This window comes from Lissotriton vulgaris, chromosome 5 (assembly GCF_964263255.1).
Source record: "Lissotriton vulgaris chromosome 5, aLisVul1.2, whole genome shotgun sequence".
NCBI lineage: Eukaryota > Metazoa > Chordata > Amphibia > Caudata > Salamandridae > Lissotriton > Lissotriton vulgaris.
Window position 1 is genome coordinate 104105069 of NC_141693.1, and position 17777 is coordinate 104122845.

Below are 17777 nucleotides of genomic sequence, written 5' to 3' on the forward strand. Positions count from 1 at the left end.
AGTTAAAATGCTATACAGTGGTCCCAGTACCCGAGGGTAAATTAAATGTTAATGACTGGGCCTCTGTTAGCGGTTAAAAACAAGATGGGTGGATGTTGTGGTGGTAAAATTAAGACCTCCTACATCCGGTGGTCTACATGTTTCAGCCAGTGCCTTGGGTTATGCTGGCTTTCCTCAGGACCGTTAATTAGGGTGGGTGCAAGTTAATAACAATTAAGTGAGTGTGTTGGGACTATGTGCCGCACTCACTAAGGTGCTATAAGTGTGCGAGGGGGATTCACTTACCAAGCAAACGCCAGCGTTTTGCCACAAATGCTCCCTGGAGTGATTCGGCAGGGGAGTATGACCGTTATTGTCGGTCAAGGCCTGCGCGGTACCTGTAGTGCCGTCATCAACCTTCAGTGCAGCATGGAAGTTCTAACATTTCTCAGGAAAATTAGGCTTAAAGCCTTCTTCTTAGAAAGAGAAGCAAATTAATCTAACAATGTTAGTGGCCTGAAGAACAAGTCCACTTTCATTCCAGAAAGCACACTATTGCCACCAGAAATATTAATATTTGAGGACATAGTCCTTAGGGAATTAGATGACCTACAATCTAAAAAAATCTTTTTCAATTCCAACTGTGAAAAAGAGGAGAGAATAGCCTTAAAAAATCTGGCGGATAACCCGTTATTGGTTATCAAACCGGCAGATAAAGGGGGTGGGATTGTGCTTTGGGATAGTGACAAGTATGATTTAGAGGTAAATAGACAACTTTCCAACGTTAATCATTATAGAAAACTGTCTGAGGACCCAACAGTGAAGCTGAAAGAAAAAATCTTCAATATAACAACAGAAGGTCTCGAACAAGGATGGTTGTGTCAAAAATAATTTGATTTCCTCAATTCAGACCATAATAAAATCCCAAATATATATGTACTGCCAAAAGTACATAAATCCACCACTAATCCACCGGGTAGGCCCATTGTTTCGGCCTGTGGTTCATTGTTGGAACCTTTGGCTAAATACATTGATGTTTTCCTCATCCCTTTAGTAAAAAAGACCCAATCTTACATAAGGGACACAACGGATTTTATAACCAAGATAGAGGGACGTCCTTTCGACTGTGATAACCAACTGTTAGTGTCATTCGATATAGAATCACTATATACGAATATTCCGCAAGACGAAGCAATTGCAGTGATGAAACATGTATTAGATCAGAGGCCACGACCACATTAGGTACCCACGGATTTTTTAGTTACTTTAGCAACTATTTGCTTGAAAAACAATTTTTTTGATTACAATGGTCAATTATTTTTACAAGTCTCAGGAGTGGCAATGGGATGTAGTTTCTCCCCGGAAATTGCCAATCTAGTTATGGCAGAATATGAAAAAAAGTGGATATATAGCGACACCAATCCTTTTAAGATCAAGGTAAATTTTTGGTGTCGCTATATAGATGATATCTTTATGATATGGCAAGGCGACACTACATCATTAAAGGATTTCCATAATTGGTTAAATACAAGAACTTCAGAATTGAATTTTACTATGACTAATGACCCCAAAAAATTAAAATTTCTAGATGTTAATATTGAAATTGACAACGGCCTCGTAGAAGTTAGCTTCTATACTAAGAGTACTGACCGCAACACATTGTTACTTTTTACCAGCTGTCACCCGCGCACACTTAAAGAAAATTTGCCCTATGGGCAATTTCTCCGGGTCAGGAGAAATTGCAGTAAGAAGGATGAATACTTTAAAAATGCAGAACATTTAAAGAATAAACTAATAGCGAGAGGCTACCCCAAACGGTTAGTCAAAATAGCTCTTAAAAGAGCTTGGTTTACTCCAAGAGAGACGCTTTTAGTGCCAAAGATTAGAGAAAAAGATGCTCCTTTGACAAGTGTCCTTACTTACGACCCAAAGGCCAATAAAGTCAAAAAAATCATTCAGAAACAGTGGAAAGTCATTGAACATCTGGGAATAAAAAAGCCCCTCTTTGCATTCAAAAAAGGTAAGAACCTTAGACAGAGTCTGGTGAGAGCAAGCAGAAAAGAAAAGTCCCTGCCGTCGCGGTCCCTTGACTTACGAGGATTATTGAATTTGCCACCTACGATAGGACACTACAGGTGCCTCAATTGTGTGGCGTGTGATCAAACAGCTGATACCAAATACATTGATATCAATGGACAGAGACATTATCAAAAGAGCTTTTCCAACTGCAATACAATGAATACAATATATTGTATTAAATGCCCATGCAATAGATTTTACATCGGCCAGACAACACAAGCAATACAGAAACGTATTCTGCAACACAAATCGAGGGTTAAATGCAAAGTACAGGGAGCTCCATTGGTACAGCATTATGCAACATACCAACATACGGAAAATGACATTATTTGGACGGTTCTATGTGTTCTAAGAAAAGGTAAAGGAGATGACACAAAGATGAGGCTTGACAGACTAGAGGCAAGGTTGATTGAAAAATATAAGACAGCTAACACTGGGCTAAATGATAGAGATGAAATTTGGGCATTAATTTGATGGAAAGTAGAGTGTTAACTTGTTAACTTGATCACTCACTGGAATACTTGAATTGTGTAAATAAGACTTGTAATATTTCGTACCGTTACAGTTCTGCTCACTAGTGATAGGTTGTACTTTATGTACTAATGAGACAATAGGTCTATGAAATATGTGTTGAAAGTATTTTTATTATTTTTGTAATGTAAGACTATTAAAATATATGAAATTGTATATAGGTGATGGATGTGTATTGTAATTTAAGTGGTAAGATTGTGCGGAGTGGCAGACTATGGGCTATATCACCTCCAACTTAGAATAGATAGTTGGACCTAATACCAGGTTATACGTGCTAAAAAATTCCCCCCCTTCCTTCCCCCCCCTCCCCCTCCTCGAATTAATGAAATTCCTTTTGCTGATCTATCCCCCTAGGATTTATAAAATTACCGTTTTTCACATCTAGATTTAGAAATCGATTTAATCAGTAAGATTATTTTTATTTAATAATGTTGTATAGATATATTGTTTTTCGGTAGATCTCTTCGCTTTCTATTACTTGAATGGGTTCGTGAGTCCTTTTTCAGTGTCTGAGGCTTACTTAGTGGTAGGACCACGTGACCGGCTCAGAATCGGGTTCCGGGTTGTGAGACCGGCTGCCGGGAGGAAAGAGAGAGATAATAGCTGCCCCGAGTTTGGAGAACCGAGTCTATATAGAAGACTCCCTCGGAAAGTGAGTACAGATGGGGTCAGATCATTTTATAATAGGAGAGGCAGTTTATGATAACGGACAGCGATGTCGATTACTTGTTTTACAAGCTGCCGCTTCATTGTCATTCATGTAGGTCCCTTGATTGGCTGGGACGCCGGAGTGCTTTGTAAGGGCTACCAACTACGTGAATTTTTGTCGAGAAGCCCTGAGCCATCAGTAGAATGTGAGTACTGCGACAAGGATATGCACCACTATCTCGCTTTGGGCTATTTTTTCCAGCTATTTTTTCAGCACATTTGGGAGTAAAGATATACTTTACCGGTGTGCACCTTATATATAGGGTGTTCTTTCTAATCTCGTCTGTTTCTTAAGCACTCTGTTTTTTGAGCACGTGGTGTATTTAGAGGCCTGTGTGTAGGAATTATATGAATAGGTTTCCCCCTTCACGCAGTTACATATGGTGTGTTCTGGTAATGATGATGAGGGGTGATATACGTTGTTAGCCTGACCACTCCGAGGTTTGGGTAAATATTTGTAAGATGTATATAGTTGTATATAGTGTATAGTGAACCCTGACTTAGAATTCATATAGTAATGAATACATACAGTAATTGGTACTCTTTTGTATGATTCTGTAGACGGAGCTTTGCATTAGCCCAAGTCCTGATGAGGCCCATAGTAAGAGGGCTGTAACGCGTCGACACTTTTGTTTGAGAGAAGACCCCAGCCTAAAAATATTGGAAACTATACATGAAACAGATGGTTTCACAAGGAGTGAAAAAGACATTGAACAGATCAAAAAATTAAAAAATGATCTGGTATACTCTTTTGTAAATAGGTCTGGAGGAGCTTACTACTTAAGGAATGCTGAAGCCATACTAAAGAGCTAGCATCCTGTGAAAATAATTGGGCTATTAGAATTTATCGCAATATTAGTTTATCAGTGTTTGTATGTATTGTATATATATATATATATATGTAAAAAGTGATGTGTATATATGTATGTTTGTTTGTTTAAATGTGGCAAAAATAGACTCAAATGAATAAGAAATCTGATTCTAGGTTATGTTATAATTAAATCAAAATCAAATACATAAAAACATCGTTTTTGGTGTTCTCTATATAGATTTGGGTGACCAGTGAAAATGAAATATAAGAATTTGATTCATCTAAATACGACAGATTGGGTATAGGATGAGATAATTTAGAGGTCCCATTCTTGAATTAGTACTGTGCTAGTTGTGTCCAAGGCATCATTTTGCTTTATACTAATAGTTTTCATTTACCCAGATGCCATTGGGTTACCGGGTTCGCCCTGTTTTTGAAGAAGACATCAACCTCCAGTGCAGCATGGCTCTCATGATGGTCCCAAGCACGAAAAATAAGCAAAACAAAGACGGGTCTTCGTGCCCCTGACCCAGGTGCCCACTGACAGATGGGTGGCCTGGAAGGGGTTTCCTGCACTGGAACCAGCTGAAACTCTGCCATTAAAAGCCTAGTTGCCGCACCACCTCTATCCGAGGCAGGCGAACTGCAGAATTGGTGGGATGAATGTGCTCTAGATTAATGGCAAGGCTTCTGCTCCACCAAATATTTAATAAGGTGGGTGAAAAGTATTTTGCTTTTAACACCTACATGCTCCCTTCCCCCACTTTCTGAACGCTTTGGAACACCTAGATGGCTTTGTTACTGCTATCCAAAACAATAAGTACAACAAAAATGTATTGATAACGTGTATTTTTTCAACTATAATAAATTCACCCATGGAATTGTTTAATTCTAAGCACAGCACTGATCATCATTTCTTCCCCATCCCATACTTCTGTTCCAATAGTTTTTGTAATAAATTTCACTTTCCAATCTGCCCATCACACTCAACATAGTAATGGCGTACCTCCTCCTTCATTAGATATACTTTGAGATCTTGCTTCATTCTTTGGTCGGCCGCAGTCGGAGGGGCTCCTTAATTCAGAAGTAATGTTTTCTGTATTTTTCTGTTGGGTGTTAATAGGACCATGGTGGTGTCTTCTTGATAATGTTTTGGCTCCTTGAAGTTGGCCACTTTGGTGGACTTCTCTTTTATGGCCTTTCCTATTTCCAGATAGCTTCTTCCCTGCATCTGCATGGGGAAGCAAAGTCTCTTCATTAATCACTTCCTGGGAAGTAGCTGAATGAATGTCTGGGTTTTCTCTCTTTTCAGCCTCTGTAGTTTGGGTTGGCAGATTGGGGTCTTTGCTGCTCTGGGACGCTGAGTCGTCCTCTGTTGTTCTGGTTGTAACTGATTCGAGGTAAGACTCTCCTGCTGAGATGTCCTTGGTATTTGGTTTATTATCTAGTGTCAACAATGAAAATGAATAGAGTAAGTAAACCTTAGGTCAAAGAAAACTCCATAAGAATGTCCAAGATACTATAAACTGATTCAAAGTTCTGAAGTTTCCTGCTCACAAATTAGTCACTATTGACTATGTTTGGTGGACTAAAATCTTATCTAAACTTGAGCTTCCTCTCGCTGAAAACAGACTAGTAGCTCTTTATAACTTGTCCCTCTTCTTTTCAAATAATAAAAATATTTTTTTTACTGTTAGAAACTTAAAAACTAACACTAAACATCACTGCGTAGATACATTCAAGCTGTTGATACAAAGTGGTTTTCTTAAATCATTTTGCATTTGGAGTGCAGTAATTATTTGGTGGCTATCAAGCATCTACCAAAAATCGGTATATGTGCCTTCCACCAAAGGTGGCTCCCACGTCTCCTTTCGAAATAGGGAAGTACCTGGCTTACAACAAACTAACTTCAGCTGTTTCAAATATCAGACACCTGACAATCCACCACACAGCTCCTACCTTTACACATCAGATGGCTTGTCTTGTTCTACCACGGATTTTTCTTGCCTGGAACCACCATACAAGGCATGGCATATTTAAGCTGGGAAAATCATCAACGGTCCCCATGTGCAGGGGATAAAATCACCGATTCACCAACGCAAAAATATTTCATGGACACCAGACCCAAAATATGGGACTAATGAATGCTCCCTAGATGAAGTGGGACCCTCAAGCTCTTTGCCTGACGAAAGACAATGTTTGAATCCTACAATGATGGCTAACTGGGATGGCTTTTTGCTGAGCATTGAAGCCAATTCAGACCACCTTTCACTGTAGTGAACCACACTATGGGCCTGATTACGATGACAGTCAGACGTTCGTCATACCAGCACTGTGGCGGAAGCTGGACCGCTCAACTAGAAGTCAGCGGTCCCGTTGCCAGCAATATGATGTGACCGCCTTCATGGCGGTCACAACGTGTACACTTTGCATTGTGGCGAGTGCTGCCGTACAAAATATACACATTTTAAACATCCCTGCACCATGTTGCAGGCACAACATGGCCCATAACAGAGGGCCAGTGGGGAAGGGGGCCCTGCTAGGGGCCCCCTAAGTCACTGTCAACCTGCCTTTTCACTGCAGGTTGACCGTCATGAAAGGGCCAGCTAAAAGGGACATCCTAATCCATATGGCAATGCCTGAACAGGTACCGCCCCATTGTGGGGAATAGGAGTCCGACCGCCACACTGACAGGCTCCTTGATCCGGTCAGGCATGGCGGTCTTACTCCCCGCCAGCTGAGATCCGATCGCCAGCATCCTAATGCGCGGTCAGATCCAATGGGCTGGATGTTGGTGGGACTGCCACAGACGGCCTGACGGTGGCGATCCCACCGCCATCGTAATCAGGACCAAAGTTTTGTTGCCTTCTGGCTTCTGATGGGGCAAGGGTGTGCTGCGTCAAATACTGCTTGATACTAATTAATGGGCAATCTCCTGATCAGGGGACACACTCTCTTCTGTTCAACATCAAAAGGTAAAAACGAACCGAAAAGAACAAATAGAGAACAATATAACACAACAGACGACTTGACTGGACTCTCGGATCAGTGGATTATTCTCCCCACAGGAACGTTCATATTCCTTCTCTTCATCATGGACAATGCATGCTCTGTTATTAGACTCCTGGGGCTAGATGTAGGGAAATGCCATTTACCGATTCGTAAATACCGAATTTTACCTATTCGGTCTTTACAAATCAGTAAATGCCTTGTAGGTAAATATTCAGTAACAATTACCGAATCTTTAAGATTCGGTAATTACCGAATCGGTATTTACCGATTCGGTAATTGCCATTGATTCCTATGGGCCTTGAGGCCCATAGGAATCAATGGTAATTACCGAATCGGTAATTACCGATTCGGTAAATTTACCAAATTCTCAAGGGTGGCAGGGTGTCACTTTGACACCCTGTTACACCCCTGATTCCGGCTTTTGTGCAATGTGACACACATACAAGCCCTTAGGGCATGTATGTATGCCACATGGCACAGGTGTACATGCACAGATTTGCATGTACACGGGTATTCGTTATTTACCACCAACTAATAGTTGGTGGTAAATAACGAATCCTTAAGGCACTGTGGCACTGTTTTCAGTGCCACCTACATCTCAAATTACCAATTCGGTAAATTTACCGATTCGGTAATTTGTAAATTTACCGAATCGGTAATTTTTAAGCCCCCTACATCTAAAACGCCAAATGCCGGTCGGTAATGGCGGAGTTCGGCCATTACCGACCGGTATTTGGCCACCTACATCTGGCCCTTGGTATCTTTTCTTGATTTTCTTCACTCCGAGTGGTTGGTTTGGGGCAATTACATAATCGTTCTGGTGTTGTTTTTCTTTTTCTGTTTGAATAGAATTTATTGCTTGATAGTCAACAATCTTTCTGCTGACAGACGAGTTGTGAACTGATACTTTATTTATAATATTTAAACCAAAAATGCATAAAGAGCAACTATAAACACAAGCATTTGCAATGCAATAGGTCTCGCATTAGGAAAGTTTGAGCTATTGGTATTGTAAATTACACATTTTTTATTTATGTGTTGGTTTTGAAAATTGCGAAATTAATAGCTTTGTCATTTACAATGCCAATAGTTTTAACTTTTGCAAATGTGACACCTGTAGCATTTGTAATGCAATATGTGTTGTATTTACGTGACTTAGATGTATTGATATTACAAATAACAATGGCTTTTAATTTTTTTTAAATAATTAATACTTAAAAGTTATTGTAATTTATAATGACAATAGCTTAAACTTTTGTAAATAACTTTTGTAAAGATTATGTTCAGTGTATTTTATTTTGCCGAAAATCCAAGAACAGAAGTGAAATATTAACATCTTTTTGCGACATTTGTAATAAAGCTTGAAACATTGAATGAACATATTTGAACCAGTTGTTGTTGAATGGTTGCACAGATTGATGCTGTGGTGGAGATGAGTGATGTTGTGGTGCCCTGAGTGATGATGTGGTGGTGCGATAGATATATAGAGTGAGGCCGATAGATAGATAGAGTGAGGGCGATAGATAGATAGATAGAGTGAGGGCGATAGATAGGTAGGTAGATAGATAGATAGATAGATAGATAGATAGATAGATAGATAGATAGATAGATAGATAGATAGAGGGCGACAGTAAACATCCCGTATTCGAGGAATTTACTGTGTGCAATTTTAATATTGATTCAAGGTTTCAATGTGTCCCCTCGAGCACCTGTGTTATGCTACTAATATAAATGAATTCTAAGATGTTAATCACTGTAACCAAACAAAAGGAGGCGGACATGTGGCCTCTGGCTTCAAAGGCACAAAACCTGAGTTCAGATCTTAGTTCCTGCACATAGGCAAAGCGTCTTATCTGACAGTTTTGTGCTTTCTGAGCGGGCGGGCACAGTGAGCGCTGAGAAGCCGGACTACCAGTGTGCTCATTGCTTTGACTGCCTCCTTACAGTTTTTTTTCTATCCAGCCATGAAGTGAAGGCACCTCAGCAAGTTAACTACACCACATATTCCTGCGTGCAACAAGAAGTATCTGGGGTCTGATTCTAGTTGGGCGAGTTAGACGTTTATCCTTTTTTGACCAACAAAGTCAGTTTGAAATGGACAGTAAAATAAATAAAACACACTGCACGCCTTCTGCTGTGGGCTCAGAGACGAGAATGGACAGGGAAGGAAGGCCCGACAGAAGAGCTGTTATGTCTGATGCTTGTGGATGGCTGACGCTTGTGGATGTCTGATGCATGATGTTTGTGGATGTCTGACGCTTGTGGATGGCTGACGCTTGTGGATGGCTGATGCTTGTGGATGGCTGACGCTTGTGGATGGCTGACGCTTGTGGATGGCTGACGCTTGTGGATGGCTGACGCTTGTGGATGGCTGACGCTTGTGGATGCCTGAAGCTTGTGAATGCCTGAAGCTTGTGCATGCCAGACCCTTTTTGAATGCCTGATGCTTGTGGATGTCTGCTGGGTGATGCTTGTGGATGCCTGATGCTTGTGGATGTGTGATGCATGATACTTGTGGATGCCTGATGCTTGTGGATGCCTGATGCTTGTGGATGCCTGATGCTTGTGGAGGTCTGATGCTTCTGGATGTTTGATGTTTGTGGATGTCTGATGCTTCTGGATGTCTGATGCTTCTGGATGTCTGATGCTTCTGGATGCCTGATGCTTCTGGATGCCTGATGCTTGTGGATGCCTGATGCTTGTGGATGTCTGATGCTTGTGGATGTCTGATGCTTCTGGATGTCTGACGCTTGTGGATGCCTGACGCTTGTGGATGTCTGTTGCTTGTGTATGTCTGATGCTTGTGGATGTCTGATGCTTGTGGATGCCTGATGCTTGTGAACTCCTGATGCTTGTGGATGTCTGATGCTCCTGGACGCCTGATTCTCCTGGTTGTCTGATGCTTGTGGATGCCTGATGCTTGTGTATGTCTGATGCTGGTGGATGCCTGATGCTTCTGGATGCTTGTGGACGTCTGATGCTTCTGGATGTTTGTGGATGTCTGATGCTTCTGGATGTCTGATGCCTGATGCTTGTGGATGTATGTTGCTTGTGGATGTCTGTTGCTTGTGGGTGTCTGTTGCTTGTGGGTGTCTGTTGCTTGTGGATGTCTGACGCTTGTGGATGTCTGGCGCTTGTGGATGTCTGGCGCTTGTGGATGTCTGGCGCTTGTGGATGTCTGGCGCTTGTGGATGTCTGGCGCTTGTGGATGTCTGACGCTTGTGGATGCCTGACGCTTGTGGATGCCTGACGCTTGTGGATGCCTGATGCTTGTGGATGCCTGACGCTTGAGGATGCTTGATGCCTTTGGATGTCTGATGCTTGTGGATGCCTGACGTTTGTGGATGTCTGATACCTGATGTTTGTGGATGTCTGATGCTTGTGGATGTCTGAAGCTTGTGAATGTCTGACGCTTTGTCTCCCAAGAGAAAGGAACTGTTTTCAGGTGGATATAAACAATGAGCACAGAATTAGTGCAGCCTCTCTAAGTGAAGAGTGCAAGTCGTTAAAGTGGGCTGACCTAATCCCTCTATACAGCGATGGGCAGAATGAAACATTTTAAATGTAAAAGGCATTTAATAGACCAGTGGATGAACGTCTTTGACTAAAATCCCTTCAATGTATGTTTTAGCAAACAAAATCATGCATAATATACAATCTAATGAAACAACTGAGGCGGTTTCAAAAAGAGTGTTTCATTACCTCAATACCTAACACCATCTAATGTATTGTCAATAAAGATACGTGGGTGGGTTTGAGTAGCACAGAACAGAAACATGCTGATGGTCAAATGATTTACTTTTTTTTAAGCACTTTTAATATTTACATTCCTAGAAGCCAGATTGCATCACACAATTTGAGTAGACAACACTATCTAAGGTGGCTGGTATGGTGGTGGGCGGGTTGATACTTGGAAATCACTCATGGACAGCAACACCTTCCCCAAATGAATCACCTGGTCTTCCCATCCAGGAGGAACTCTGCAAAGGAGCGGAGGAGGGACCTCTTGGAGAAGCAGCATCCCAGATACAAGTATTGGCCGGCCACCGAGGCACCAGTGGACTCCATGAACAAGTCCAACTCTGGCACTAGAATTATTGTTAAGAACATACCAATCACAACAAATATGGAGAAATGGGCCATGTTATATTAGCAGCTGATACCCCAATGCTGCAGGTACACCGCTCTCCGTAGGTTTACAAATGTAATCACAGGACATACCATTCTACATATTCAAAGGCAAGGTCACTTTCCCAAAATCATTAATTGAGCAGCTACCCATCCCACACAACCTACCAGTGAGATGCTGGAGGGACCCCCATTCCCTTGGGAGTACAGTGGTTTTTGTAGAACCTTGATCTGGGCAACTTATTCACAAAAAAACATCCACCCACGCTTGTAGGCTACCTACTTCTGATGACTCAGCCCGAGATGGCGATTCGAAAACGTCGGACTCTGAAACATCTAGTGCTATGAAGTAACTGTGTCAAATGCCAGCGCTTTACAAATGACTAAAAAAAACATTCTGCCTTAGGGCTCTCTGAAGGTACCACTCCCCATTTCCTGAAGGATGGATCAGGCGACCTCATTCTTGACAGGTAAATAATCTGAAATGAACTTGCTAAAGGGCTCATATTCGCCATGGGATGACCAGCGTACCACACCCACCCCGTCTAAAACACAACAATTACCAAGCCACAGGTTGGAAAAGAGATAATTGATCCCCCAGCCTGTTCGCTTTGATATTTCTAGTACAATTAAGACTACAAATTTTCAGTTTTACTAATTTTTACAAATATTCCAAATGTGAAATCATTTCCCGTGGGTATTTCTTTATAAAAATGGAACAACCAGGAACCATTTATTTAGGTTAGCTATACACACTTTGTCACTGAGCTATCACTGTACAGGCATACTGACAGCAGAGAAAGAGCAACATTTCCGGAAATAATCAAGTTTATAAACGGATGTTCAGCCATAGGGATTTAACACAAATAAACATCGCATTATCATTTTAACAACCCAGTAACAAAAATGTATTGTTGGTTTTGTAAAATGGCTCATTAATCTGCATACAAATTCATGTGTGAGAAAACATTTTATGTACCAATAAATGTGAAAAACAGTTACAGGATTTTATTTTCAGGCATCAAAAATCAAACCGTATAACATAAGCTAAATTGAGGAAAAATAAATATATATATAAATAAACAAGGAAATATTGATAAGAAATAAATATACGATAAAACCGGGAGCCTTAACTGTAAGTAGATCACAGGAGGAAAGTGGAATAATCAAAATACACACACGTGATTACAGCCGATTAGCCCGTCGTCAACATAACAGCATAAGACGGACTGAAAATCCCTCCACGATTTCCGTATTAGCAGAAAGTCTGAGCAGAAATATTCGATTTAAATGTCCTGGGCCAGGGTGGCACGCGGGTTCTGTTCTTGCCCCCCTCCCGCTTAATTCCACGATGAGTTTACTTACTCCTGTCACCCTCCTGAGGAGACCCCGGTGGCTGCCGCCGGGGGTGCGCAGAGCAGGAAACGACTCTTCAGAGATCGCCTCCAAAAATATTCGTTCGGCAACTTTATGAACAAATGGGTGGTTAAGATCATCTAGATTTGCAGCAGTTAAAACCATAAATAAAACAAGTAGCAAGAATTATATTTACCCAGTAATTAGTGGGTTTGCACGTCTCACGCTTGTTAATTTCTTTCCATTGCGGATGGCGAATACGGCAATTTCTAGAGTCAAGAACTACGCGCGCGCACTGACAAAACCGAAACCTATCATGGGGCGGGACTTCCGTTTTGTGAAGCCCGCGTCCACGGAGTGCCTGGCCAGAGGAAGAGCCCCGCGGAGGCTGCAGATGTCCGGAGTGCCGGTAAGTGGGCCTTAGTTGTAGGGGGGGGCGGGAGGGGGGGTCTTGGTGCGCTTGTGTATGTGTGCGACGGCGGGGGCGGGGTGGGGGGCGGCGGCAGTATGTGTGTCTATGTGCGCGTGTGTGTATGCAGTGTGCGTGCGTGGTTATGCCTGCGTGTGTGTGTGCTTGTGTGCCTGCGTGTGTGTGTGCGGGACAGGGGATGTGCACGGCAGCCTTGGAAACAAGAAGAGCCCGGTGAGTGGGGGGGGGGTGGGGCGCGTGTGTGGAAGTAACAGTGTGTGTGTGCGTGTGTAGCTGTGCGTGTGTATGTATATGTGTGGCTGTGTGTCTGTTAGCTGTGCGGTGTATATGTGTGTCCCGATGCATTGTGCCTGCGTGGGTGTATGTGTGTGTGCGCGCATGCGTGAGTGTGGCTGTGTGTGTGATTGAGCGAGGCTGTGAATCGGAGGCAGGGGATGTGCACGGCGCCGTGCGCGCCCTCGAGGGCAAATCTGAGACAGCAGAGGCGCGTGGCCGAACGCTGTCTCAGATTCCCTCGAAAGTGAAAACAATAGGTCTTTCGCTGACGCTCGACCTAAAAAATGGATTATATTTAGTTGACTACACCTTGTTGCTAGCTGGTACAAAATGCTCTTTTATTTTCTAGCACAGCATATGGGTTACCACTGCTTTTAAGCAGTCGGTAAAGTATTAATGCTTTGCGACCAGATAACAATATTTTCCTTTGAGAATTGCTATTTTGAATGGATGCCTTAAACACGCCCCTTCCAAACAGCGATTGAGGTATGTAGCTGGTGCCCACGTTGTGATTCAGTAATGTGTTACCGAAGAGCCATTTGGGTGTAGTATATACCAAAAGGCCTTTTTGCGTTCGCAAAGGACCAGATTTAACTGCAAAATACCTTAGTACATCTGGCCAAAACATGTAACTCTCACAAATACCGATAGCACCTTTTTTCAGTTCTGATATCATTTTCACTTATATGCGTCTCTGAGAAATCCATGAGGCAGTCTACATGGTGGACTTGTTAAGAGGAATAAGGTCAGTAAAATATCATAGAGCGAGTCAGCAAAGGAATTGATGACATTTTTTGGGGGATGTTTCAATAGATTTTTTAAAGCATCTCATATTAGTGTTAGTGATTAATGTCACAAAGGGAGCACAGATGGGCATTATGCTACAGTCACACACTTTTTGAGAGTCCGTGCTCTTCTGCAGAATGAACTACTAGATTTTAAAGCAAGATGGCCCGTTTAATGATAAGAAAGCAAAACAAGAACAAGGAACTAGATGGCACCAAGATTCTGGAGCTGCCCGTTGTCTCATACATATGTTTGGGGTGAAATGTACGGGGCTTCTCAAGTTGTTTTGACCCAGGTCCCTCTAAATCTTCTAATGAAAAAAGGGGTAGTGAACAGACTAATAACAAGTCTACATACACACGACACGGTTTTGAAACAATCTTGAACCTAGATCGATTAAGAATTCCCAATCTAGGTATACGAGATTTTTAACATCACAACCAACCTCCACTGCACTAGAGCACTGTTCACTACCCCTTTTTTTGTTGATCATTACTGCAATACACAGTGGTTGTCCTCCGGATGGAGGAAGCATACGACAAAAACTAAACCCAATGATGATGTTGTCACGTTTTTAACACAGGGCGAAAAACCAAGATATACCGCCTTACGATTTGATTACGTGAATTAGGGTTTTTTATTGACAACCCAGACGGATATTGCAAACCCTGGTTACTCAGGTCAAGTGATCCATTCCTTTTTGATTTTGAGTAATAATGCAAGGAAGCTGAATGGATCGCAATCCCTTCCTCCTCCCCCCTCTTGATTTAACTTAACAATTGTTTTGTTTAGCCAGACTGAATTGCGTTGAGCTTTAATATTCAAAGGAAAATTAGCTGGGCGGACTCAGTGCAATAAGAATCATAATAAATTCCAGAAAAAAAGACATTTAAATACCCCAATGGTGCCTTTCATATATAATAATTATATTAATTATAATTATGCCATCTAATAATTAGCGTTCTGTGCCCAACACAGAAAGGAAAATGAATGTTGGGGATCTAACAGGTTGTCTTGATATCTGCAGTACTAAAATCCTGGACCCTTTTTTGAGGTATTGCTGAGATACTCACCCGTACTCACATTTCTTGCTTTCGATCTATGTGCAGTTCTTCTCAAGTGGCGATCCTTCTTACTCAAGCGATTCTCTTGTTCCGAGTCGGAGTCTTCCCTGGGCGCTCTCTTCTTTTTCATTCTCTTTCTAATAATAGTTGCAGACACCTGACTGCCATCCCCATGGAGTCGCTTTTCATTTAGTTGATTTGTTTTCTCCACATTGTCCAAATCACTAGGGTAGATTTTGTCCGCATATTTCTCTTTTTGGCTCTGAGGGTGAAGCGCATCCTCTGGTCTAGCCTCACCATCATGGAGGGCTTGATGAGATTTCAACAATGGCAACTGAGTTTCTTTTCCAGATCCGAGCACTTGAGATTTTGATGAAAGGTCTGAAATGAGGAACAATCATGAAATCAATAAGATATCTTGAAGTCAATAGAACTTGTGCATCATAAGTGGATATGCAGGGACTACGGTTATAATTTCATATCACCCACCACATCCCAATGAGAATTGTGAATGGGGGGCTTTTATTATTTTCTCTTGGCCAAGGTCTGAAGTTTGGATGGACACATATTATGAGAACCTTTTGGCACATGGACATGTAATGGGTAGTTTGGGTCAACATTAATGACGGTACAAGGTGTTTGGAGTACAAATAGTTTGTGATATCAGTGGGTCCTTAAACAACATGAGATATCTTGAGTTACAGGGACAGAGACTGTCTGGTGATCAAGGCACGTGGATATACAGGGTGAGATATTCTTGGTCACATGACGGACAGTAGGAAGAGCTGTTGGCCAAGCGGCCAGACATCATGAGGAGCTTGTGGCTCCAGGATAGACAGTGTGTGATTTCATGGGGCATATTGCTAGACATTGAGAGGAGGCACATCTAAAGGCACCCTGAGACAAATTGTGAGAGGAACAGGCTCAAACAGCATGAAAGGTGTGGTAATGGTTAGAATTAGATGATGCTGTCATGATGCAGTGGAATTGCATCAATGTGAATGTTCCAATTTAAACCAGTATTTGTAGGTTTGCTGATGGTTGCTGTACTTGACTTGTACTGAATAAAAGTCATCTCATCTCAACTTTTTGTGTGGATTACTACATATTTTGGCGACGAGGATGGGGTTGCCATTTGTGGTAAAGACAGATCATAAACCTTTAGTTCATGTTTTTAAAGGAGGACGAGGTTTGGATGGAAGTGTGACTCCCCGTATATCAAGGTGGTTACTATCGGTTTTAGATTTCAATTTTGTGGTGGAATATGTGCGACTCCTTTGGGGGCATTTAGGTACTGTAGGATGCCGTTTGGGTTGGCGTCAGCCTCAGCCGTATTTCAACGCATTATGCAGAATATTTTTAAGGGAATGGAGAGAGTGTTGTGTTTTCAAGACGATATTATGATTGTAGGAAGGTCATTTGAAGAACATGATCAGTTGATGAATGAAGTGTTGCGTAGAGTTTTGGAGCATGGTTTAACAATAAAAAAAGAGAAGTGTCAGTTAAGGCTAAGTCAAGTTAATTATTTAGGTCATCAAATATCAGCAGATGGTATAAGACCAAAAGGTAGTATTGTGAAAGCTGTGAGGGATGTTCCATCTCCCACTAATAAGGAACAGTTAAAATCATTTTTAGGTCTCGCAGAATATTGTGCTAAATTTGTGCCTAAATTTGCTGACTTAGTGGAACCAATGAGAGTTCTTTTAAAAAAAGGTGTGTTATTTGAATGGAGTGTTGGATGTCAGGACGCATTTGTTAAGGTAAAGGAATGTATTTCAAAGGCTCCGTCATTAGGACATTTTGACTTTAAGAAAAAGTCTATATTAGTCACGAGCAATGTTGGATTGGGGGCGGTGTTGATACAGGTGTCAGATGGTAATGAGACCATCATTGGGTTTGCTTCACGTAGATTGCAGGGAGCAGAAAGATCGTATTCTACCATAGAGAAGGAAGCACTGGCATGTTGTTAGGGGGATAACACATTTTAGGTATTATTTGTGGGGGTTGCCATTTGTGGTAAAGACAGATCATAAACCTTTAGTTCATGTTTTTAAAGGAGGACGAGGTTTGGATGGAAGTGTTACTCCCCGTATATCAAGGTGGTTACTATCGGTTTTAGATTACAATTTTGTGGTGGAATATGTGCGAGGTAGTAGGAATGTCATTGCAGATTGTCTTTCTAGGATGCCAGTAGAGGATGATATTTGTGTAGAAATTTTAGAAGACTATGTGGTGAATATTGACAGTGAATTCGCTGTTAGTCAAGAAGAGTGGAGAGAAGCTTTGGAGTTGGATATGGAATACAAAAAGATAAAAGAATTGATTATGAATTCTTGGGAAGGATCTAATGAAGAGATTGTACATAAGCAATTTATATCTGTTAAGGATGAACTTAGTTTGCAAGGTGACAAAATTTTAAGAAGAAATAGGATAGTTCCACCAATTTTGTTGAGGTCAAAGTTGTTGAGAATTGTACATGAGGGACACCTAGGTAGGAGTCTGACTAAACGTAGGTTGAGAGAATTTTATTGGTGGCCAGAAATGGACAAGAATGTGGAGGATCTTGTGCGTGATTGTCATGCTTGTAGCAATAGTGATAAAGTGAAGATTACAAGGG

The 17777-nt window shown here is 41.7% G+C and overlaps 1 protein-coding gene across 1 annotated transcript in view; it reads right to left on the reverse strand.

The window, feature by feature from the left end:
- Positions 1–16235, reverse strand: part of LOC147710300 (uncharacterized) — a 42667-nt gene extending 26432 nt beyond the window's left edge. Inside the window, exons 1-3 of the mRNA XM_086919342.1 lie at positions 16211–16235; positions 15170–15541; positions 5115–5552 (exon numbers count right to left, since the gene is read on the reverse strand). Coding sequence (XP_086775468.1) covers positions 5115–5552; positions 15170–15541; positions 16211–16235 — 835 coding nt within the window. The remainder of the gene's footprint in view (positions 1–5114; positions 5553–15169; positions 15542–16210) is intronic.
- Between the last annotated feature and the right edge of the window lie 1542 nt (positions 16236–17777).